General features: G+C 48.8%; 1 protein-coding gene across 1 annotated transcript in view; it reads left to right on the forward strand.

The window, feature by feature from the left end:
- LOC138968049 (glutamate receptor 3-like) overlaps positions 1 to 27,121 on the forward strand; it is a gene marked incomplete in the record, with an annotated part of 243,864 nt that overhangs the window by 147,857 nt on the left and 68,886 nt on the right. Inside the window, 1 exon segment of the mRNA XM_070340612.1 lies at positions 20,983 to 21,186. Coding sequence (XP_070196713.1) covers positions 20,983 to 21,186 — 204 coding nt within the window.

Genomic DNA, 27,121 nt, shown 5'->3' on the forward strand with positions numbered 1-27,121 from the left:
CACAATGATGATACTACCAGGTCTCCTACCACCTGTTTCCCTTGCCCCCACCAACCCACGCCCCCCCTTCCCCCACAATGATGATACTACCAGGTCTCCTACCACCTGTTTCCCTTGCCCCCACCAACCCACGCCCCCCCTTCCCCCACAGTGATGATACTACCTGGTCTCCTACCACCTGTTTCCCTTGCCCCCACCAACCCACGCCCCCCCTTCCCCCACAATGATGATACTACCAGGTCTCCTACCACCTGTTTCCCTTGCCCCCACCAACCCACGCCCCCCCTTCCCCCACAATGATGATACTACCAGGTCTCCTACCACCTGTTTCCCTTGCCCCCACCAACCCACGCCCCCCCCCCTTCCCCCACAATGATGATACTACCTGGTCTCCTACCACCTGTTTCCCTTGCCCCCACCAACCCACGCCCCCCCTTCCCCCACAATGATACTACCAGGTCTCCTACCACCTGTTTCCCTTGCCCCCACCAATCCACGCCCCCCCTTCCCCCACAATGATGATACTACCAGGTCTCCTACCACCTGTTTCCCTTGCCCCCACCAACCCACGCTCCCCCCCCTTCCCCCACAATGATACTACCAGGTCTCCTACCACCTGTTTCCCTTGCCCCCACCAACCCACGCTTCCCCCCCTTCCCCCACAATGATACTACCAGGTCTCCTACCACCTGTTTCCCTTGCCCCCACCAACCCACGCTCCCCCTTCCCCCACAGTGATGATACTACCAGGTCTCCTACCACCTGTTTCCCTTGCCCCCACCAACCCACGCCCCCCCTTCCCCCACAATGATGATACTACCTGTCTCCTACCACCTGTTTCCCTTGCCCCCACCAACCCACGCCCCCCCCTTCCCCCACAATGATACTACCAGGTCTCCTACCACCTGTTTCCCTTGCCCCCACCAACCCACGCTCCCCCCCTTCCCCCACAATGATACTACCAGGTCTCCTACCACCTGTTTCCCTTGCCCCCACCAACCCACGCCCCCCCCCCCCCTTCCCCCACAATGATGATACTACCTGGTCTCCTACCACCTGTTTCCCTTGCCCCCACCAACCCACGCCCCCCCCTTCCCCCACAATGATGATACTACCAGGTCTCCTACCACCTGTTTCCCTTGCCCCCACCAACCCACGCCCCCCCCTTCCCCCACAATGATACTACCAGGTCTCCTACCACCTGTTTCCCTTGCCCCCACCAATCCACGCCCCCCCCCCTTCCCCCACAATGATGATACTACCTGGTCTCCTACCACCTGTTTCCCTTGCCCCCACCAACCCACGCTCCCCCCCCTTCCCCCACAATGATACTACCAGGTCTCCTACCACCTGTTTCCCTTGCCCCCACCAACCCACGCTCCCCCCCCCTTCCCCCACAATGATACTACCAGGTCTCCTACCACCTGTTTCCCTTGCCCCCACCAACCCACGCCCCCCCTTCCCCCACAGTGATGATACTACCAGGTCTCCTACCACCTGTTTCCCTTGCCCCCACCAACCCACGCCCCCCCTTCCTCCACAATGATACTACCAGGTCTCCTACCACCTGTTTCCCTTGCCCCCACCAACCCACGCCCCCCCTTCCCCCACAGTGATGATACTACCAGGTCTCCTACCACCTGTTTCCCTTGCCCCCACCAACCCACGCCCCCCCCTTCCCCCACAATGATACTACCAGGTCTCCTACCACCTGTTTCCCTTGCCCCCACCAACCCACGCTCCCCCCCTTCCCCCACAATGATACTACCAGGTCTCCTACCACCTGTTTCCCTTGCCCCCACCAACCCACGCCCCCCCTTCCCCCACAGTGATGATACTACCTGGTCTCCTACCACCTGTTTCCCTTGCCCCCACCAACCCACGCCCCCCCCTTCCCCCACAATGATACTACCAGGTCTCCTACCACCTGTTTCCCTTGTCCCCACCAACCCACACCCCCCCCCCCTTCCCCCACAATGATGATACTACCTGGTCTCCTACCACCTGTTTCCCTTGCCCCCACCAACCCACGCCCCCCCCTTCCCCCACAATGATACTACCAGGTCTCCTACCACCTGTTTCCCTTGCCCCCACCAACCCACGCCCCCCCTTCCCCCACAGTGATGATACTACCAGGTCTCCTACCACCTGTTTCCCTTGCCCCCACCAACCCACGCCCCCCCTTCTCCCACAGTGATGATACTACCAGGTCTCCTACCACCTGTTTCCCTTGCCCCCACCAACCCACGCCCCCCCTTCCCCCACAGTGATGATACTACCAGGTCTCCTACCACCTGTTTCCCTTGCCCCCACCAACCCACGCCCCCCCTTCTCCCACAGTGATGATACTACCAGGTCTCCTACCACCTGTTTCCCTTGCCCCCACCAACCCACGCCCCCCCCTTCCCCCACAATGATACTACCAGGTCTCCTACCACCTGTTTCCCTTGCCCCCACCAACCCACGCCCCCCCTTCCCCCACAATGGTACTACCAGGTCTCCTACCACCTGTTTCCCTTGCCCCCACCAACCCACGCCCCCCCTACCCCCACAATGATGATACTACCAGGTCTCCTACCACCTGTTTCCCTTGCCCCCACCAACCCACGCCCCCCCTTCCCCCACAGTGATACTACCAGGTCTCCTACCACCTGTTTCCCTTGCCCCCACCAACCCACACCCCCCCCTTCCCCCACAATGATGATACTACCTGGTCTCCTACCACCTGTTTCCCTTGCCCCCACCAACCCACGCCCCCCCTTCCCCCACAATGATACTACCAGGTCTCCTACCACCTGTTTCCCTTGCCCCCACCAACCCACGCTCCCCCTTCCCCCACAGTGATGATACTACCAGGTCTCCTACCACCTGTTTCCCTTGCCCCCACCAACCCACGCCCCCCCCTACCCCCACAATGATGATACTACCAGGTCTCCTACCACCTGTTTCCCTTGCCCCCACCAACCCACGCCCCCCCTTCCCCCACAATGGTACTACCAGGTCTCCTACCACCTGTTTCCCTTGCCCCCACCAACCCACGCCCCCCCTACCCCCACAATGATGATACTACCAGGTCTCCTACCACCTGTTTCCCTTGCCCCCACCAACCCACGCCCCCCCTTCCCCCACAGTGATACTACCAGGTCTCCTACCACCTGTTTCCCTTGCCCCCACCAACCCACGCTCCCCCTTCCCCCACAATGATGATACTACCAGGTCTCCTACCACCTGTTTCCCTTGCCCCCACCAACCCACACCCCCCCTTCCCCCACAATGATGATACTACCAGGTCTCCTACCACCTGTTTCCCTTGCCCCCACCAACCCACGCCCCCCCCTACCCCCACAATGATGATACTACCAGGTCTCCTACCACCTGTTTCCCTTGCCCCCACCAACCCACGCCCCCCCTTTCCCCACAATGATGATACTACCAGGTCTCCTACCACCTGTTTCCCTTGCCCCCACCAACCCACGCCCCCCCTTCCCCCACAATGATGATACTACCAGGTCTCCTACCACCTGTTTCCCTTGCCCCCACCAACCCACACCCCCCCTTCCCCCACAATGATGATACTACCAGGTCTCCTACCACCTGTTTCCCTTGCCCCCACCAACCCACGCCCCCCCTTCCCCCACAGTGATACTACCAGGTCTCCTACCACCTGTTTCCCTTGCCCCCACCAACCCACGCCCCCCCCTTCCCCCACAATGATGATACTACCAGGTCTCCTACCACCTGTTTCCCTTGCCCCCACCAACCCACGCCCCCCCCTTCCCCCACAATGATGATACTACCAGGTCTCCTACCACCTGTTTCCCTTGCCCCCACCAACCCACGCCCCCCCTTCCCCCACAGTGATGATACTACCAGGTCTCCTACCACCTGTTTCCCTTGCCCCCACCAACCCACGCCCCCCCTTCCCCCACAATGATGATACTACCAGGTCTCCTACCACCTGTTTCCCTTGCCCCCACCAACCCACACCCCCCCTTCCCCCACAATGATACTACCAGGTCTCCTACCACCTGTTTCCCTTGCCCCCACCAACCCACGCCCCCCCTTCCCCCACAGTGATGATACTACCAGGTCTCCTACCACCTGTTTCCCTTGCCCCCACCAACCCACACCCCCCCTTCCCCCACAGTGATGATACTACCAGGTCTCCTACCACCTGTTTCCCTTGCCCCCACCAACCCACGCCCCCCCTTCCCCCACAATGATGATACTACCAGGTCTCCTACCACCTGTTTCCCTTGCCCCCACCAACCCACACCCCCCCTTCCCCCACAATGATGATACTACCAGGTCTCCTACCACCTGTTTCCCTTGCCCCCACCAACCCACGCCCCCCCTTCCCCCACAATGATGATACTACCAGGTCTCCTACCACCTGTTTCCCTTGCCCCCACCAACCCACACCCCCCCTTCCCCCACAGTGATACTACCAGGTCTCCTACCACCTGTTTCCCTTGCCCCCACCAACCCACGCCCCCCCTTCCCCCACAATGATGATACTACCAGGTCTCCTACCACCTGTTTCCCTTGCCCCCACCAACCCACACCCCCCCTTCCCCCACAATGATGATACTACCTGGTCTCCTACCACCTGTTTCCCTTGCCCCCACCAACCCACGCCCCCCCTTCCCCCACAATGATACTACCAGGTCTCCTACCACCTGTTTCCCTTGCCCCCACCAACCCACGCCCCCCCTACCCCCACAATGATGATACTACCAGGTCTCCTACCACCTGTTTCCCTTGCCCCCACCAACCCACGCCCCCCCTTCCCCCACAGTGATACTACCAGGTCTCCTACCACCTGTTTCCCTTGCCCCCACCAACCCACACCCCCCCCTTCCCCCACAATGATGATACTACCTGGTCTCCTACCACCTGTTTCCCTTGCCCCCACCAACCCACGCCCCCCCTTCCCCCACAATGATACTACCAGGTCTCCTACCACCTGTTTCCCTTGCCCCCACCAACCCACGCTCCCCCTTCCCCCACAGTGATGATACTACCAGGTCTCCTACCACCTGTTTCCCTTGCCCCCACCAACCCACGCCCCCCCCTACCCCCACAATGATGATACTACCAGGTCTCCTACCACCTGTTTCCCTTGCCCCCACCAACCCACGCCCCCCCTTCCCCCACAATGGTACTACCAGGTCTCCTACCACCTGTTTCCCTTGCCCCCACCAACCCACGCCCCCCCTACCCCCACAATGATGATACTACCAGGTCTCCTACCACCTGTTTCCCTTGCCCCCACCAACCCACGCCCCCCCTTCCCCCACAGTGATACTACCAGGTCTCCTACCACCTGTTTCCCTTGCCCCCACCAACCCACGCTCCCCCTTCCCCCACAATGATGATACTACCAGGTCTCCTACCACCTGTTTCCCTTGCCCCCACCAACCCACACCCCCCCTTCCCCCACAATGATGATACTACCAGGTCTCCTACCACCTGTTTCCCTTGCCCCCACCAACCCACGCCCCCCCCTACCCCCACAATGATGATACTACCAGGTCTCCTACCACCTGTTTCCCTTGCCCCCACCAACCCACGCCCCCCCTTTCCCCACAATGATGATACTACCAGGTCTCCTACCACCTGTTTCCCTTGCCCCCACCAACCCACGCCCCCCCTTCCCCCACAATGATGATACTACCAGGTCTCCTACCACCTGTTTCCCTTGCCCCCACCAACCCACACCCCCCCTTCCCCCACAATGATGATACTACCAGGTCTCCTACCACCTGTTTCCCTTGCCCCCACCAACCCACGCCCCCCCTTCCCCCACAGTGATACTACCAGGTCTCCTACCACCTGTTTCCCTTGCCCCCACCAACCCACGCCCCCCCTTCCCCCACAATGATGATACTACCAGGTCTCCTACCACCTGTTTCCCTTGCCCCCACCAACCCACGCCCCCCCTTCCCCCACAATGATGATACTACCAGGTCTCCTACCACCTGTTTCCCTTGCCCCCACCAACCCACGCCCCCCCTTCCCCCACAGTGATGATACTACCAGGTCTCCTACCACCTGTTTCCCTTGCCCCCACCAACCCACGCCCCCCCTTCCCCCACAGTGATGATACTACCAGGTCTCCTACCACCTGTTTCCCTTGCCCCCACCAACCCACGCCCCCCCTTCCCCCACAATGATGATACTACCAGGTCTCCTACCACCTGTTTCCCTTGCCCCCACCAACCCACACCCCCCCTTCCCCCACAATGATGATACTACCTGGTCTCCTACCACCTGTTTCCCTTGCCCCCACCAACCCACGCCCCCCCTTCCCCCACAATGGTACTACCAGGTCTCCTACCACCTGTTTCCCTTGCCCCCACCAACCCACGCCCCCCCTACCCCCACAATGATGATACTACCAGGTCTCCTACCACCTGTTTCCCTTGCCCCCACCAACCCACGCCCCCCCTTCCCCCACAGTGATACTACCAGGTCTCCTACCACCTGTTTCCCTTGCCCCCACCAACCCACACCCCCCCCTTCCCCCACAATGATGATACTACCTGGTCTCCTACCACCTGTTTCCCTTGCCCCCACCAACCCACGCCCCCCCTTCCCCCACAATGATACTACCAGGTCTCCTACCACCTGTTTCCCTTGCCCCCACCAACCCACGCTCCCCCTTCCCCCACAGTGATGATACTACCAGGTCTCCTACCACCTGTTTCCCTTGCCCCCACCAACCCACGCCCCCCCCTACCCCCACAATGATACTACCAGGTCTCCTACCACCTGTTTCCCTTGCCCCCACCAATCCACGCCCCCCCCCTTCCCCCACAATGATGATACTACCAGGTCTCCTACCACCTGTTTCCCTTGCCCCCACCAACCCACGCCCCCCCTTCCCCCACAATGGTACTACCAGGTCTCCTACCACCTGTTTCCCTTGCCCCCACCAACCCACGCCCCCCCTACCCCCACAATGATGATACTACCAGGTCTCCTACCACCTGTTTCCCTTGCCCCCACCAACCCACGCCCCCCCTTCCCCCACAGTGATACTACCAGGTCTCCTACCACCTGTTTCCCTTGCCCCCACCAACCCACGCTCCCCCTTCCCCCACAATGATGATACTACCAGGTCTCCTACCACCTGTTTCCCTTGCCCCCACCAACCCACACCCCCCCTTCCCCCACAATGATGATACTACCAGGTCTCCTACCACCTGTTTCCCTTGCCCCCACCAACCCACGCCCCCCCCTACCCCCACAATGATGATACTACCAGGTCTCCTACCACCTGTTTCCCTTGCCCCCACCAACCCACGCCCCCCCCTTTCCCCACAATGATGATACTACCAGGTCTCCTACCACCTGTTTCCCTTGCCCCCACCAACCCACGCCCCCCCTTCCCCCACAATGATGATACTACCAGGTCTCCTACCACCTGTTTCCCTTGCCCCCACCAACCCACACCCCCCCTTCCCCCACAATGATGATACTACCAGGTCTCCTACCACCTGTTTCCCTTGCCCCCACCAACCCACGCCCCCCCTTCCCCCACAGTGATACTACCAGGTCTCCTACCACCTGTTTCCCTTGCCCCCACCAACCCACGCCCCCCCCTTCCCCCACAATGATGATACTACCAGGTCTCCTACCACCTGTTTCCCTTGCCCCCACCAACCCACGCCCCCCCTTCCCCCACAATGATGATACTACCAGGTCTCCTACCACCTGTTTCCCTTGCCCCCACCAACCCACGCCCCCCCTTCCCCCACAGTGATGATACTACCAGGTCTCCTACCACCTGTTTCTCTTGCCCCCACCAACCCACGCCCCCCCTTCCCCCACAATGATGATACTACCAGGTCTCCTACCACCTGTTTCCCTTGCCCCCACCAACCCACACCCCCCCTTCCCCCACAATGATACTACCAGGTCTCCTACCACCTGTTTCCCTTGCCCCCACCAACCCACGCCCCCCCTTCCCCCACAGTGATGATACTACCAGGTCTCCTACCACCTGTTTCCCTTGCCCCCACCAACCCACACCCCCCCTTCCCCCACAGTGATGATACTACCAGGTCTCCTACCACCTGTTTCCCTTGCCCCCACCAACCCACGCCCCCCCTTCCCCCACAATGATGATACTACCAGGTCTCCTACCACCTGTTTCCCTTGCCCCCACCAACCCACACCCCCCCTTCCCCCACAATGATGATACTACCAGGTCTCCTACCACCTGTTTCCCTTGCCCCCACCAACCCACGCCCCCCCTTCCCCCACAATGATGATACTACCAGGTCTCCTACCACCTGTTTCCCTTGCCCCCACCAACCCACACCCCCCCTTCCCCCACAGTGATACTACCAGGTCTCCTACCACCTGTTTCCCTTGCCCCCACCAACCCACGCCCCCCCTTCCCCCACAATGATGATACTACCAGGTCTCCTACCACCTGTTTCCCTAGCCCCCACCAACCCACGCCCCCCCTTCCCCCACAATGATGATACTACCAGGTCTCCTACCACCTGTTTCCCTTGCCCCCACCAACCCACGCCCCCCCTTCCCCCACAATGATGATACTACCAGGTCTCCTACCACCTGTTTCCCTTGCCCCCACCAACCCACGCCCCCCCTTCCCCCACAATGATGATACTACCAGGTCTCCTACCACCTGTTTCCCTTGCCCCCACCAACCCACACCCCCCCTTCCCCCACAGTGATACTACCAGGTCTCCTACCACCTGTTTCCCTTGCCCCCACCAACCCACGCCCCCCCTTCCCCCACAATGATGATACTACCAGGTCCCCTACCACATGTTTCCCTTGCCCCCACCAACCCACGCCCCCCCTTCTCCCACCTTTTTTTCCCTTTTTTTTCCAGGTGGCTAGTAGAGGCCCAACCCATGATTAAGTCTCCCCCCTCTTCTCGCACATAACAAAATTAACTAAATCTTAACTAAATTTTTTTTGTAGAGATATGAGGCTGTTGGCGCTCGGGAAACAGGGAGCGAAGGGCAGTGCCCCACCTAGAGATCGGGTTCCGCAGCCCATACTTCCGTCATAACTCAAACGGAACTCAGCTCCTGCTCCCAGACTCTAAAATAAATCCTAAAAATGAGACACTATAAACGAGAGGATTATTTTTGAAACAATCTTTTAATTAAAACTAATGCATCCGTTTAAATTAACACTGCTAGTGTACTGTCGGCCCAACTGCGACTATTGCAGTGGCAGGAGGGCTGGCAGACAATGCAGATCTTAACTATACCTTTTTTTTATCCTATTTATTATGTACAGGTGCCGTATGGCACAGGATACATGCGAGTGAGTATGAATGTGTGTGTCTGATTTTTACGTGGCAGCACAGCTCTCTACTTTTTACATAACGTTTCACTCTTAAAGTTTTTAACAAAAGGTGGTCCTGAGTTTTAACATCTTTTATGAAATAACATATGAATTAAGGATTAGGCTTTTAATGGCCCCCCCCCTCCCCCAAGTAAGACAACGCATACGACCATAACTATTCCTTTTACAAGGATTTTAACATATACGTCTTATTATACCCCCACCCCCATCCTTATGGAGAGTGGGTCCTGGGTCCCAGTCGTCGGGGGCTGGCTTGCTCGGCCTTACCCTATTCCTTTCCTCCTCCTTTTTTTGTTTTTTGTTTGTTTGTTTAAATATCATATTAACCCAGTCCTGTCCTTAAGAGGCTGACACACCGTGCCTGTAGAACACTAATTCTCTCAAAAAAAACAACAACAAAAAATCCCTCTGCTGGGCTATTTTTAACTCACACTTTCTTTCTTTCTTTATTTGGTGTTTAACGTCGTTTTCAACCGTTCAAGGTTATATCGCGACAGGGAAAGGGGGGGATGGGATAGAGCCACTTGTTAATTGTTTCTTGTTCACAAAAGCACTAATCAAAAAATTGCTCCAGGGGCTTAACTCACACTAAAACACCAGCTAGGAACAGCCGTGCTAGCTATGTTTTGCGGAACATTTGCTCCAACATTGCGAACTACACGAGGAACACCTGTTAACCCGTGATTTGTTCATTACTTTATTGTCCCATCGTTGGGAAATTCGGGTTTGTTATCTTTGTTATGCTAAAACTCGTAATATTTTATCTATCGGCCCCAAACCACCCCCCACCTCCCAGCATAGAGGCTCTAAACAACAAATAATAATAATAATAAAAGGCATGTAATACTTTGTGGAATGCGATATTTTTACATTTTTACAAATCGCGGTTTTAGGTTCGACGTAATTTGTAAAATGTTTTTACATTTTTGCAAATCACGGGTTAACACCAGAGCCAATGCCTCTAGGGGAGAAACTCCACGGCAGGCTTGCACGATGCTGTTTGAACTCTGCTTCACAAACTGCATGAGCATCTTGACCGGCCAAAGTCTTAAGCTATATTACTGTTCGTTGATTTCTCAAGCGCATTCAACACAATCCAGCCCCACCTGTTGATGGAGAAGCTCCTCGTTATGTCGGTGAACCCAATGCTGATTCGCTGGATCTACAGCTTCCTAATGCCTGTCTTACACTGTGCCGAATATCCTTGCGAATATGTGCTTGCAAACATTTTACGAATAAAGCGATTATGCAGTTCGCATTGTTCGTAATACTGCTCTTACACTGTGCCGAATTTCCCTTGCGAATAGAATTCACCAATAATTCGTAATGATCGGGACATGGTCGCAAGACATTCGTAAATGTTCTTAACCATTCGCCACCATTCGTCTCTTCTTGCGAATATTAGCAACATGCTCCTAATATTCGCAAGGAATGCATATTCTTCAGTATTCGCAAGCCATTCGTAATCATCGTAAAGGTATTCGTAGCGCTCGCAAGGCATTCGCAATGATCGGTACACATTCGCAAGCACTCGCAACTATTCGTAAGACTGTCATGAAGTGGATTGTAGTGTGAATAAAGGAGTTACTTTTATGTATACGTGTTCTGCCCTATCTAATTACACTGACTCTTCACTCTTCACACTAAACACTCCAAACACAGAATTTGGGAGGATGCAGACTTATTATTTCCTCACACAAATTATAACACAATTCTTCACCTAAAAAAACAACATCAATACCAATCAACTTCTCGTCCACACCGTTCATACAATCTCTTTACAATCACTCCATACATGTGATTAATGATATAAAGAAATTATTTCAATAATAAATTACTGCACAAGGTAAAGTGTTGACAGACACTCACGAGTTCGTATCACGGCTCACTGCATGTCGTCATTGTGCCGCTGAATCCACGTAGACGATGACTTCCCAGAAACTCTCCTTTTAGATGCCAACATGCACCCTTCACGTTTCTCCCCGAGAAACACTGTCGCCATTAGCGAAAAGAACCGTCGTCTCTACGACCGGTGGTGATGGAGACTCCTCCGTCCAGCCATCTGCGCTGATGTGATCTCTCTCTCTCTCTCTCTCTCTCTCTCTCTCTCTCTCTCTCTCTCTCTCTCTCTCTCTCTCTCTCTCTCTCTCTCTCTCTCTCTCTCTCTCTCTCTCTCTCTCTCTCTCTCTCTCTCTCTCTCTCTCTCTCTCTCTCTCTCTCTCTCTCTCTCTCTCTCTCTCTCTCTCTCTCTCTCTCTCTCTCTCTCTCTCTCTCTCTCTCTCTCTCTCTCTCTCTCTCTCTCTCTCTCTCTCTCTCTCTCCACCATCGTCACGCCTCTTCCGTGTGAGGTCCGTCCCTCGCTCACGCTCATGAACTCTCGTCATGGAAACTCCTAAAGAATTAACCCAAGTCTTAATACAACATTATCTTAAACCATCTCCTCTTCCTAAACTAAAGTCATGTATCATCTCTCTCGTTCATTCTACATTCACCCTCCGTCCACAGTCAATATCAAAACTATACTTGGTCCATAAATCACTTAATCCACTAATGACACTACCATACATAGCATCACTGTCTTAAACATAACATAAATGCGTAACAACATTTATGTTCAAGAATTTCCCAACAAAAACCATAATACAATCACAACAAGAATTCTCTTAAACTTCACACTAGAATTTAGTGCACTTTGTATACACTTACATTTACATTCCAGCTATGTATTCAAGCTTCAATAATATACAACATAGTAAATCATTTACCTTAAGAGACCCGTCTCTTGAAAGAGTGTTTGTCCCCGACAAACCTGACACACGCTATAGACACCTTGCTCGGTCGAGCATCTACAACGTTGTGACGTTATTAAACCAAGACCAGCTACATTTCTCATAAACACAACTCATGTCAAACTAGGGTTTTCTCGTGCAACACACGAAACCCGTGATATCGCTTCAAACGTGACCTAACATATCCCAATTCAATCTTTAGGGAGGTTAAAATCACGACGTGCTTCACATCACAACTATCCTACTCACATCTTTGTGACAAAGACATTCGCAAGAAATGTGTATATGAACATGTTGTATTTGGCCAAAAAAAGAGACTAATGGACAGGACAAATATTGACCATTCGAAGCATTACGAATCCTTGCGAATGTCTTACGAATGGTTGCGAGTGCTTGTGAATGTCTACTGATCATTGCGAATGCATTCGAATCTATATTCGCAAGGATATTCGGCACAGTGTGAGACAGGCATAACGAATGGTTGCGAATGCCTTGCGAGCCTGACGAATACATTGCGATGATTACGAATGTTCGCAAGGATATTCAGCACAGTGTGAGACAGGCATAACGAATGGTTGCGAATGCCTTGCGAGCGTTACGAATACATTGCGATGATTACGAATGTCTTGCGAAATCTTACAAGTACGTTGCAAAAAAGTTAAGAATATGACTTCTTTGCGAATATTAGGAACATGTTGCTATGTTCAAAACAAGAGACGCATGGTGGCGAATGGTTAAGAACATTTACGAATGTCTTGCGACCATGTCCCGATCATTGTGAATTATTGCAAAATTCTATTCGCAAGGGCAATTCGGCACAGTGTAAGAGTAGCATAACGGAAAGACCGCAGCAAGTCGGGGTTGGCGAGCAGTTCTCAAGCACTCTGGTGACCTGTTTACCCTCTACACGGCGGACTGAAGCTTGCAACCTGGACATTCAGTTTGCCGACGACTCGTCATAGAAATTAACTGGTTTTGTTTTGTGTTTTTGTTCCTTCGTCACTTTTCTTCAGGTGTGATAATTTGATTGTTCTTTCCTTATTTGGTGTTTAACGTCGTTTTCAACCGTTCAAGGTTATATCGCGACGGATTTGATTGTTGATTTCTTTGGGTATCCGCAATAGAATCTTAGACATTTCATCCGTGGTGGCTTTGTGGAAAAGCCTGATATCTTCGAAATTAGCACGTGAAGCCCTGTTTTATTATTTATTTTCTCAGCACTCCTTGGAACTAACAGAACATTCACGTCACAAATAATGTTTGTTTGGTTTTTGTTCCAAGGCGAGACTCCACCTTTAACATAGTTTTTGTCAGTGGTCAGTGGTAATTAAGCCTGCGAGGTGACCCGTCACTAGCCAAAGCAGTGGGTATGTGGATGCTGTTTCTGTTTCGCAACCAATATCTAGACCTAAAAAAAAAATGCAGAGAATCCTGCTTTACATCACTTATAAGGTCACACACACACACATACATACACACACACACACACACTGAACACACACACTGAACACACACACTGAACACACATACACACTGAAAACACACACTGAACACACACACACACACTGAAAACACACACTGAACACACACACACACACACACACACACACACACACACACACACACACACAGTGGGCGGACAGGCAGGTATGAAGACTGATGACAGTAAGGCAGCCAATCTAATATGAAATCTGGCAGATGAGAAGTGAGACGGGGGGAGGGATAGGGGTGCGTGAGGGTGCAATGCGGGCAGAGTAGGTCAATGTGTTGTTGGGGTTCTTATGCCAAAAATATAATATGTTGGTTTGGGGTAACGTGACAAAAAAGATAGGGTCGGTAGGTCGCCTTTTTTGTTTTAATTTAGTATTTTTAATTTAGTCGATTTTAAAGGAGGTTACCTTCCTTAGCCTCTGTTATAATTCGCAAAATGTACCACATTTTTGTTGTTGAGAAATGGGAAAAAAAGCGTTAGGGTCGGCGGGAAAAAAATAGGGTCGGTCGGGTTACCCTAAACCAACATTAATATATTTGTATTTGGCCTTATGTGTGCGCTGTCGATGTTTGTCCTACCGTACTTACTATCTCCACCCTTCGTTGTCCCCGAGTCGACGTCAGCCGCTGGCATGACACGGTCACAATTGAAGGCGTCCTTCCATGGTTGAACAGTTCTCAGCGCAAACACCAGTGTCATGCTTATATTCCCAGCACTGATCAATGCATACAATACACAGTTTACACTCGATGACATCTGAACGTCAAACACACTCAGCACAACAAAACAGAAGAGCATGGCACGGTCACACTTGCTGGCTTCCATGATATGATTAAACTTTCACGATTCATTCATGATTTGGAGTATACTGGGCCATGCAGGAGCGGAGTATGAAGAACTGAGATCATCGCAACGTCCAATACACTCAACACAAGAAAGCTATTTTCTCTGAACTCCTGTCTCCAGCAATGGCGAAACAATGACAAATCTGCGTCGTGCTCTGAACTTGTATATCCGTTGCCAGCACATGATTATTTACTCTCCGGTTTTCAGCATTCGTCTTTGTATTCCTTCCATGGAAGCCATAGTTTGGCACACATTCTAAAGACGTGACGTCAATTCGCTCCAAGGAACAGCACAAAAGGACCAAACATGCATACTCAAAATGGCGTAATGTGGACCACGCGGGCTTCACAGAGGGCACCAACAGCTCCTGATAGACCATTCCACAAACAGGGGTGTTCAAATTGCTTTGTCGCCCATGTCCAGGTGCAAACATGTGTGTGGCATACAACCTGTCGCCCCTTTCTCTGCGGTCGAGTGAACTCTCTGAAGAGTCGCTGTCGAAACACGTCACTGGTTCACGTGCGACACGCTTGATATGAGTTATGCGTGAGCTCGTCGAACAAGCGTCGAAGTTTCTCCAAAACAACGCCATGATTTTGCCCTCTCTCTCTCGTTTTTTTTTTAAACACGTGAGTGTGTGTGTGTGTGTGTGTGTGTGTGAGTGTGTGTGTGTGTGTGTGTGTGTGTGTGTGTGCGTGTGTGTGTGCGTGCGTGTATGTGTGTGTGTTCGAGCGTGCGTGCGTGGGTGTATGTGTGTGTTTGTGTGTGTGTGTCATTGTACGTTTTTTGCTAAGCTTCTTCTTAATATCATTAGTATTGTGTTGTCTGTCTGTCTTTCGTTTGCTGTTGTCATCGTCATTGGAAGCATTCCCTGTATTCCCAACAAAAGACCACAACACGTGTTCCCCTCCCCGTGGTCGCCAAATATAATATAATAGGCCATTATATGTCAGCACTGTTTTAAGACAGCGTGGATTTGTTTACACGCATATGAATATAACTTGCGGTTGCTCAATTTTTGTTAACGTGCACAAAGTCTTCGAGTTGGCTCGCCCGCCTAATTCCACGACTTTAGTGGGTTTTTTTTCCAACTGCACTAATGGGGGTTTGACGTCCTCACAGGGCACAGACCTATTAGCGACATATAAGTGTTGGTTCGCTCAACAAGGACGAGGCAATGTACGCGTTATTTGTCTTAATCCTTTGACGTACGTAAAGTTCATTTCGTGGGATCAAACCGTCATCCTTTTGTTGTTTATTTCCAGTCTTATCTGTCCTGTTTATGTTTGTCCAATGTTGCCCTTATTCTGGCATTGCAATCAACAGAATCGACTTTAGAATAAGCCGCCATTTATAGACTGCTGCGTAGTCTCTTAGCGCGCAATATCGACGCATGGGAATTGTTTGTGTTCGACGACCAAATGGCGTCGTTACCCCTATTATCTTTACCTCTACCTCTACCTAATCCATCCTTTTATCACGAGGGGATAGAACAATCAAAAGGTCATCAACTTGCTAAGATCGTTCCAGCCTTATTGTAAACGGATTTTCTCAACAAATGAACTGTTTACAGTCGCCAGTAAAAGTTGAAAAACACGGTTAATGGCTTGGAACAATAGAACAGCAGAACAGTAGAACATCAGAACAATGCAACTTTGTTCTAAAATACTTAAAGGTCTTCCGAATTCGAAGTACTGGTGCTTTTATGGCGGGGTTACAAAACACGGTCGTTAACTTGATTGCATTGTGTATAACAAGTCAGTGACTTCGCCAGTGTTAAGCGTGGGTTCACGCAACAACAACAACAACAACAACACCAACAACGTCACCACCACCAAAACAAACAACAACAACAACAACAACAACAACAACAACAACAACAACAACAACAACAACAACAACAACAACAACAACACACAGTTGTAAATCAGGGACTCCATGGCTGATTGTCAAAGTCACACAACAAAACTTATAACAACAACAACTGCTGCTTCATGTTCAGAATTGTAATTCGTTCTAATTTCGCAGATTGAAAAGTCTTAGTTGTAAACTTCATCCAGCAACAACAAAAACGCACTCTTCACAGGAAGTTGAATGTGGGTATGTGTCTACGTGAAGGGATGGTGCTACCCCATGTTGAAGCATAAAAATATCTGAGATAGTATGGTGAGTATAATCGCTGCCACAGGAAGGATGATGCTGTTTACGCATGTGACCCATCTTCGCTTGAAACGGTTTATCTTGTTCTACCAGAAGTACATTATAATTAGAAGTAGTCTACGACCATTTCACGCAGTAGGATTCATGTCAAGTGTGACCGACATTATGTTGTAGTCCGGATCCGAAATGCATTTATGAAGATTTAGTTTGGGATGCCGACGCTCTTCGGTCGGTTTATTTTACAAAGGGAAGCAAGCGGTTAAAAACGGGCGTCGACAGAGCCAATGAAGGGGGATAGGAACTTGTAGATCATACACCTGTCTTTCTACATATATCATCTGTGTAAGCATTGACACCCTTGCGCACACAAACGTATTACATACGGAGTGGCGAGTGCATTAAGACGAACTTTTAATAACAGTTTAAATTGTTAGCATCTTTAGAAGCCTTCACAATCCTGCACGCATTCACGTGATCACGTTTTACGCACGTGAACACGAGTGCTTGACGACAAGCGTTTGACAACAACTGTGTCAGTCCAACATCCTTGGAAGCCATCACGGTCCTACACGCGTACACGTAGCACGCACATAAGATGGAGTTGATGGAGCCACATCTTTGACAACTTACAGGACAACACAGGAAACCAAATCCTTGGTGAAAGGAAAGGAAGCGGTGCTAATGTTCAGCTGTCCGAATCTTCTCCACTACAGTAGTTTCATTTCCCTTTCGAGTTAAGTGTATCTTTCTTTCTTTATTTGGTGTTTAACGTCGTTTTCAACCACGAAGGTTATATCGCGACGGAGTTAAGTGTATGTTCTAGTGTGTTTTTGTTTTTTTGTTGTAAGACTGTCTCTGGATTCTCATGTCGGCATTCGAGGGGTATACAAGTAACGCTTTGTCAGTTGTCATAGTAACGAGCACAGTGGCATCATTGGTGCAACCAGTGCTAACCTCATCTCAAAAGCACAGCGTTTCCTAATTATAACATCCTAGGAATTAGAACATTTATTGGACACCTTTCCATCTCGTTCTGTTTCTGTCTGTTTGTCTTTCCATCTTTCTGTGTTTGTCTCTGCCAGTCTGTCCCTCTCTGTCTCTGTCTCCCCACCCCCTCCCCTTTTCCCGCTTTCTCTCTGTCTCAACAAAGATAACTCTGAATGTCGATGCTTGTCTGTGTTAAAAGTGTTGGTTGACAATAGCAACGAAACTGAATCTGAATGTCAGAGCCTCTGTCATAACACAGAGCGCTCTAGAAATGAACATAAACAAAACTAACACAGGCAGTCGATCACTTCAATACCGTCAAAGAATGCTAATGACTGACTAGTCTACCCTATCAACAAACGTTTGTTGGTTGGGGAGATAGCACAGTCGGTAACGGCGCTGGCTTGAAACCAGTTGTCGCAATCGGGGTGAGTTTGATTCACACGTTCGGCGAGGGATTTATTTTACAGAGTCAACTTTGTGCAGAGTCTCTTCGGTGTTCAAACACCGCCGTGTGCACTCACGCGCATGGTAAACATCCCAAGATCACAATGAAAGTCTCAGATCTCAGAAAACACGCATGCACAGACATAATGGGTAGCGCGACTCTGTCGCTGCTCGCTATCCCAAAAAGATAGCAGCCCAAATTTCCTTGAAGGATTTCTCCAAGGACAAGCAGATTGTCCAAATACCAAATGTTTATTTTTGAATGTTATATGTATGTTTTATTACGGACACAAAAGCTCAGCAATTCAATTTCTCTTTTAGAGATTAATAAAGTTATTGTATTGTATTGTATTGTATTGTATCCCGTCAAGGAATATTGATAGGCCAAAAAGAAAAATATGTCTGTTTCCAGTAACCCGACCGACCCTATTTTTAAGCGCCGACCCTAAAGGTGTTTTCGCTTTTCGCACCACAAAAAAAAAAAAAAAATAACAAAACAAAAAAACGGGAGGTAATCGGTCGTTGAGACTTCACAATTCCGTCGACACGCGAAAACAACATGGCGGCCAATGACGCCGGAAAAAGAAAACACCACGTAAAAAGACGTTAACAAAACGTAAGAAAAAGGTAAAAAAATAAAAAAAATAAAAAAATAAAACAAAAACCACCGACCGACCCTATTTGTTTCGGCGATGTTACCGGAAACAGACATATTTTTCTTTTTGGCCATTGTGACCTCATATATTCTATGTGTTGTAACTGGTAGCGGCCCTCTCATATTGTACTGGTTATGACAAAGGAACAACGCTCACACTGACTTGTAGATGCCTTCAATAACGGCAATGGATGCTGATGACCATGTGTTTCATCTGGCCGCAGCCCTGTCATTGCACTGGTTATGACAAGGGAACAAAGCTAACACTGATTGGACCCATTACCAACGATTGCTGTCAATGATAGCTGATGACCATGTTCGGCGAGGGATTTATTTCCCAGAGTCAACTTTGAACAGATTCTCATCGGTGTCCGAACACCCCCGTGTGCACGCATGCGCACGATAAAAAAACCAAGTTCACAGCGAAAGTCTGCGGGCTTGGAAATGTGAATGAATGTAAATGCGCTAATATGCTATCATTGAGGAACAAACAACAACTCCAATTATAAGTTCCCTCCACTGTATTGGGTAAATTCAATGACACAGTTATGATACATACACACATACACACAATCATGAACAGAAAGATATCAGGGTTATATATTTAAAACAGGGTACTCACAGGTTTGAAGACAGGTTTGAAAATCCCGTGCTCAAAATAACCATAATATTACCCTGAGTGTATCAAAATCGCTACCCGTGAGGTAGACAGAAAAACACACACACAGTCCGTGAAATCACAGGCACACGATATCCACAGTATAATACCAACACACGGCAAGTGTGTAAGTAGAACCAATACCGTCACTGTTCACATTTATGATTCTAACCAGACTGCGGCAACCATCTGATCTAGATGCTAAACACTAATTACATCTTAATTAAATAGGTTCTCCTGAACATGGCTTAGCTCAGCTAGAGCACACACAAAAACTGCCAATATGTCCTTCACTTGAAAAAGTAGCGGTGTACTTCATTCTCCGACTGGCGATCTCGACCTAACCAGTTCACTTTGTCCTGTGACCTCTCCGGTCCAACTATCCGGACTGTTTGTTTGTTTGTTTGTTTGCTTAACGCCCAGCTGACCACGAAGGGCCATATCAGGGCGGTGCTGCTTTGACATATAACGTGCGCCACACACAAGACAGAAGTCGCAGCACAGGCTTCATGTCTCACCCAGTCACATTATTCTGACACCGTACCAACCAGTCCTAGCACAAACCCCATAATGCCACACGCCAGGCGGAGCAGCCACTAGATTGCCAATTTTAAAGTCTTAGGCCGGGATTCGAACCCACGACCTCCCGATCACGGGGCGGACGCCTTACCACTTAGGCCAACCGTGCCGGTTATCCGGACTGTAACCTCACTGCTAGCTTCGTAAAAGTCCCGTCGAACTTCAGCTAAACTGATCCATAGAAATAAGATATTCGGCGGCTTCTCAGATTATTATTCTTCCCCAGCATCTGGCCGCAATCTTCTTCTTATGGACAGGTTACTGGACGCACTGCACAAACATGAAGAGCGGACATCTTGTTTTTACAATCTGTCCTCTACAAACTAGTTTCTGCAATGTTAATCGGTTCAGCTTACGCGATACGCAAAATATCGATATTGGAATGCCTATTAAAGTTACCTGTTAAAGTGCTTTGACGATCGCGTCTCAGAAAACACAAGTAAGGGCTGGAACCTATTCCTGCATTCTCTCCGGGCATTTTATCCTCCCGCGCGATTAACATCGAGACCTTTCTCCTCGATGGACAGTGCTAAACCACAGGAGCTTGTATCAAATCGCCGGTCGATCATTATTTACAGTCCACTACTACGACATACTACTATGTCGTAGTAGTGGACTGTAAATAATGATCGACCGGCGATTTGATACAAGCTCCTGTGTGCTAAACTAGCTCCGATTCACGAAGTCAACTGTTCCCTGGTTTGTGAGCTGTGTTAACTCCGTGCAATACACTTTCCACGTGTATCTGGTTGGCTTCCGTGTTTTGTGGAGAGAACAAATGCTATCTCGGCATGACTCAGTTGTTAGCTGTTTGATTTCCTTCACAGGAAACATGAATACACGCATGCAGAAAACAAACAAAACAATGAGTAGCGCCGTGTACTGTATGGCAGCTCGCTTTCCCCAGTGAGAAAACAGCCCGATTGTCCACGAGGGTAACCTCACATGACTGTATGCATCTTATTCTTTTCCTTATCCGAATCAATGAGTATTGTTACTCTATGTGTTGCAGCTGGCGGCAGCCCTGTCAGTGGACGCCCTGGAGGCGTTTCGCCGTGCACTGGACAACATGGTCAAGCGTCAACACAACGTCTTTCTGTCCACCTTCCGGAGGGGGGTGGTGTACAACCGTAACCTGACCCAAGGGATACCCTGCTACACCCGGCCTGCCATACCATGGATGCACGGCCCCGTCATGATGCTTGCCTTCAAAGAGGTAGCTTTTCACTTTGTTTTCATTTTCATTACTTCATTGTCCAATCCGTGGGAAATTCAGGTCGCTTCCTCCCAGTGCAAAGCTAGCAACAGTGTAGTCGCGCTACCCAGGTCGTGTGCGTGTTTAGGTGTAAACATTCACCTGCACTGTTGGCCCGGATTCAAACCCGTGACCCGCGGATCACAAGGCCAGTGCTGTACCAACTCAGCTACCGGTGATGTGTGTTGAAGGTGCAGTCATGTCCGTGTGTTCAACTTGGCTCATCATAGCATATCTATATCGCCTTTCATCGGGTATAAGGCCTCCTTTCCACTGTGACACATACCAACAATTAACAGCCTGACTATTTCCTGCGCACAGCTTGTTTATTTCTTTGTTTTTGTTTTCAGGGTATGTGTCCTGTGCTCTGTGAGAGGTGTTTTCTTTGTGATTAATATTTTTTTGTTTGGACCTAGCTATTGATGTGTACATTGTTGTTTAAACAGTTGTTTGTTGTATGTTTATCAGGGTTTGCTAGTGTGTGATAGGGTTCGTGTCCGTCTGTAGATGTTAGTTTCTTTGTTAGTCCTGTGTTGACAACTCTTCGACAAGCGCTTAGAACTGTACCCACAGAATACGCGCTATATAAGCTTCCTATTGATTGCTTGATTGATAAATATATTTCTTAAAAGTCTCTACATGTCTGTAAGAAATGAATTGTTCCAACAACAACACAATCGTACTCTGCGCCGGAAGCCGTTAGGGTGTTGATGTGGGTATGTGTCCAAGTGGTATCCTGTGCAGATCTGAGAAAGTGAGCAGAGCGGTTATCACATCAAGGTGTGTGCCTATAACTACCATCTCGTATGTCACACTGCCACACTTATGTTGGCCATTGTAAAGTTTGGTCATCACATCAAGGTGTGTGCCTATAACTACCATCTCGTATGTCACACTGCCACACTTATGTTGGCCATTGTAAAGTTTGGTCATCGCGACACAGGGACTAAGACCAGCTTCTTGTGTGCAGAACTGTACGATATGGAATCCAATTCTGTGAGTTACGCTTTCATGACATGTATACTCTACTCAAGGCAGAAGAACATGTAGCGCTGACCGAGACTTGAATGTGTATTTATATCCGCAATGCATTGTGGGACTTTTCGCCCCGCAATGGCCGACTGCAGATGTGTAGCTGAAAGTTCTTATGTGCGTCAATGGAAAATCTCATGATAATTCAACAAAGCATGGGTAGCTGAATGTTCGTACGTGCGTCAATGGGAAATCTCATGATAATTCAACGAAGCATGGGTAGCTGAATGTCCTTATGTGCGTCCATGGGAAATCTCATGACAATTCAACGAAGCAAGCGTAGCTTAGCAAGCGCGTGAGGGCTCCAGTGTTGATGCCGTTGTGTGTATGACTTTGACATTTCCTCCAAAAGAGCGAAAACACAAAATATTTGTAAAATTCTCAACTGGATGGCAACCCGTTTTCATCCTTTTGACATTTTCCCCTCCCTAAAGAGCAGCGACACATAATAGAATATAATGTCAATCTTCTTAGTTTGATGTTTAACGTTTACCATTTTCGATGACATTATCACATCATTGTGTGAATATTTAGGCATGCAGAGATGTAAGAGCTTGAGGTTTACCGTCATTGATTCATGGCCTTATAAAAATGACGTGATACAAAATGCATACCAGGAAGAGCAAGAGAAGAGAAACAAAATGTTCCAGATTTAGGATGCTTGCTTTTTCATTCCATTTGTTTGAAAACCAATACAAGTCTTAGCACGCTTAGCGTGTGTGTGTGTGTGTGTGTGTGTGTGTGTGTGTGTGTGTGTGTGTGTGTGTGTGTGTGTGTGTGTGTGTGTGAGTTTGAATGTGTGTGTGTGTGTGTGTGTGTGTATGTATGTGTATGTGTATGTGTGTGTGTGTGTATGTGTGTGTGTATGTGTGTGTGTGTGTGTGTGTGTGTGTGTGTGTGTGTGTGTGTGTGTGTGTGTTCAGATCTCTATTGTTTCAACATAAACCAGCTCGCCCTTTTCCCTCAAAACAAGCGATATCAGTCAACATCGCTCCAAACAGATCCCAAGCAGCTGAACCAGCTCACGTTTACCACCATATATACAGCCCTTCTGTCTCTTTCTTTGTTTGTTTGCTTAACGCCAAGCCGACCACGAAGGGCCATATCAGGGCGGTGCTGCTTTGACATTTAACGTGCGCCACACACAAGACAGAAGTCGCAGCACAGGCTTCATGTCTCACCCAGTCACATTATTCTGACACCGGACCAACCAGTCCTAGCACTAACCCCATAATGCCAGACGCCAAGCGGAGCAACCACTAGATTGCCAATTTTAAAGTCATTAGGTATGACCCGGCCGGGGTTCGAACCCACGACCTCCCGATCACGGGGCGGACGCCTTACCACTAGGCCAACCGTGCCGGTCCTCCTGTCTCTCCTGACGCCCCCACATCCCCACCCCAATCCCTCTGTCACCGCCGCCGCCACCGCAAAACAGGACGATACAGCGAAAGAGGTCTCACATTTGTTCATCGACCATCTTCATCTCTTTTGCCCTTTTAGCGTCGCCTTCAGAATCCCGGGATTTCTCGCGATAGCGGGACGAGAACTCCGCGCGTGATCCGGGATCACTCGTACCACAGTTTGTCAAGCTTGCTGGGAATGGACAGGGGAGAAAAAAGACACATAGAGGAAGTATTTCGGTCACTTCATCCGTGATGTGATAAACAAACAGACAGACTAGACGCGTGGCTATTAAATCGTAATGTATCGACCCCGCGGAAAGCAAATGAGACTTTCGCTTGAGACGGTCGGAGTGGGAATGTTCCGTTGGGAAGGTTTAGGCAGCAAAGTTGCTATATAGAGTTTTGATTTTGTCCAGGAAGGCAGAGATAAGTCGATGCCTGAGGTGGGTGTGTGTGTGTGCCTGTGCGTGTGTGTGTGTGTGTGTGTGTGTGTGTGTGTGAGTGTGTATGTGTGTGCGTGCGTGCGTGCGTGCATGCGTGCGTGTGTGTGTTTGTTCGCGCACTTCTGTTTTCCTGATTAAGATGTTGTACCTTGTCCATTGTAATTGTGCACTAATTTTGTTGTAACTTCCTGTTCACTCTCCACTGGGGTAGATGCGTTGCTCTTTACGGTGTGTATCGACCTTAATGCATAGCGACACTTCCTGTTCACTCTCCACTGGGGTAGATGCGTTGCTCTTTACGGTGTGTATCGACCTTAATGCATAGCGACACTTCCTGAACCCGTGCTCTCTTCTTTCATTCCACTTGCTTTGAGCGTGAGTTTGGACAAGCATGTGTAAGTTGAATGAGGACACAACAGCAAAAGAATGTGACAAAAAAGAGAAACTGCCGCGCGGTTTTATCAGGTTAACCTTCGCTGCACAATCCAGATTCTCGTATTGGCAATCTCACACACCACCACCAATCTGTCCTGACCTTTTTCATTTGAAAAGAGCATACTTCCACTGGAACAAACAAAACAAAGCAACAACAAAAACAAAACAAAAATAAAAACCCTAAAAAATAAAAAATAAAACGCACACTTGGAAACATGCCAAAAACCTATCGCCTGGCTCTTTCTGTGCAGAGGTGGAATTTTGTATAATTTGCTTTTTTTTAATGTTTTTTTAAATTTTTTATATAAATGTGACGTTGCAATTGGTGTCACACACACACACACAACAAAAACTATCATCAACAACACAATGTCCACTTCTGCGCAGACACGAGCAAAGTTGGACATGTTTCGAAGTAAACGGAGTTTGTTTTCTCCCTTCTATTTTCGATTCGATATAGGTTTCAGTTTCTTTGCTTTGAGTGGTTCACGGTATATCAGCATTGTTATGTTTGACATCAGGTTTGGTAGTGTAGTGTTCATCTGTCTGGGTCACGTGATATGAACGTTTGCTAAAGTTCGTGTCCCTATTGTCTTTCCTCTATAATTGCCAACCAGACTCCCTTTTCAGGCACGGATAAAACCGACTTTCCGAAAGTCATAAAAGCTTCCACACGCTTTGTTTTAAACTTGTGGTTACTGGCGTGTACAAACAACAACAACTACAAGACGTTTCCCCTTTCTGCCACTCCTTCGGTCTTGATTTCTTGACTTCAATGCTGCCACGGTCTCAGTATTCATCACACATTTGTTTTCTTCATGTCCGTTGTTTTTTGCTTTTCTTTTTAAATAATCTGTCTTTGTTTAATCCATGTTAACGTTTTTGAGTCACTTGAGAAAAAGTGACTCTATGTAATCGGTCAGTGTTAGTCTGTCCGGCCGGCCGTCCGGCCGGCCGGCCGTCCGTAGACACCACCTTAACGTTGGACTTTTCTCGGAAACTATCAAAGCGATCGGGCTCATATTTTGTTTAGTCGTGACCTCCAATGACCTCTACACTTTAACGATGGTTTCGTTGACCTTTGACCTTTTTCAAGGTCACAGGTCAGCGTCAAAGGAAAAATTAGACATTTTATATCTTTGACAAAGTTCATCGGATGTGATTGAAACTTTGTAGGATTATTCTTTACATCAAAGTATTTACATCTGTAGCCTTTTACGAACGTTATCAGAAAAACAAGGGAGATAACTAGCCTTTTCTGTTCGGCAACACACAACTTAACGTTGGGCTTTTCTCGGAAACTATAAAAGTGACCGGGCTCAAATTTTATGTGAACGTGACTCATTGTGTTGTGAATAGCAATTTCTTCCTGTCCATCTGATGCCTCATATAATATTCAGAACTGCGAAAGTGACTCGATCGAGCGTTTGCTCTTCTTGTTGTATTTTTGTTTAATGACCTTGCTCGTCACTGGTGGACCGTAAAACAGGGCGTGGCACTATTTTCTCCCTGTTATTTCATCATCGTCACTAATTGTGAAAAAATCGCGTGTTAAGACCGACTTCTGCAATGTAAATAATAGAAGGAAGAGGGAGATGCAGAGAAAATAAATGTGAGTGTGATTGATCGGGAGGAACGAAGCAAGAATTTCAATGGAGAGGCTAGCGAGGGAGCGGAGCAGGAAGAGAGACAAAGACAAATCATTTTTTAACGAGGGTAACAACATAAGCAAACATGTGATATTTTTACATCTAACCCTCGCCCATGAGAGGAACTAATCTAATGAAACGTTTTATAAATGTTAAAATATTAAAAACAAACAAATACAAAAACGAACAAGCAAACATCCAACCAGCCAAACAAACACAAACATTCATTCAAACACACATGAAGCATTATTGTAATTCAATCAAGTTTGCGTTTTAATGAAACAGATCCTGTGATTGGTCAGAATGCCCCAACTCATTAAATATTACCGGTGACTAATTGTCGATAGCCACTCGCTAAAAATAGAGAATACTACATGGCTTGCTGTGTTGTACCAGATTTACACGAGTTGTTTTTTTTAATATTGAACTGCGAGGGAAAGCGAGTTGTTCACTATTTGAAAAAGCAACGAGTGTAAATCTGGTACGACACAGCAAGCCATGTAGTATTCTTTTTATCCTACATACTGTACTTACGTGTATTTTACTGAAAATGTCTTGCAGTCGAGGCAACTAAATTGAAGACGCTTGTTTTGGAACCTCGATCTCTTCTAAAGCCTCCTGCAATCTAATACGTCAAAGCAAAGAAACGTCACTCTGAAAGTGTGGCATGACGTGTTAGTTGTAAAGATTCATCGAGGGTAATTAGCGAGCGCAATTTGTGTTTCTATAATGACGTTTTTCTCGGTGACTTTGGCATCATAAGCAGTGGAAAAACAGGTCCCTGCCAGACTTGCTTGACATGACCCCATTTACATGATATACACACGTGTGATTTGAACGATTATTATCTCACGGGTGTCTCTCTCACGTATGCAGGATAAAATCCATTAACAACCTGCTGGCGAGGCGCATTGACCCGCCTGACTAGTCT

The sequence above is a fragment of the Littorina saxatilis genome, linkage group LG6, assembly GCF_037325665.1.
Source record: "Littorina saxatilis isolate snail1 linkage group LG6, US_GU_Lsax_2.0, whole genome shotgun sequence".
NCBI lineage: Eukaryota > Metazoa > Mollusca > Gastropoda > Littorinimorpha > Littorinidae > Littorina > Littorina saxatilis.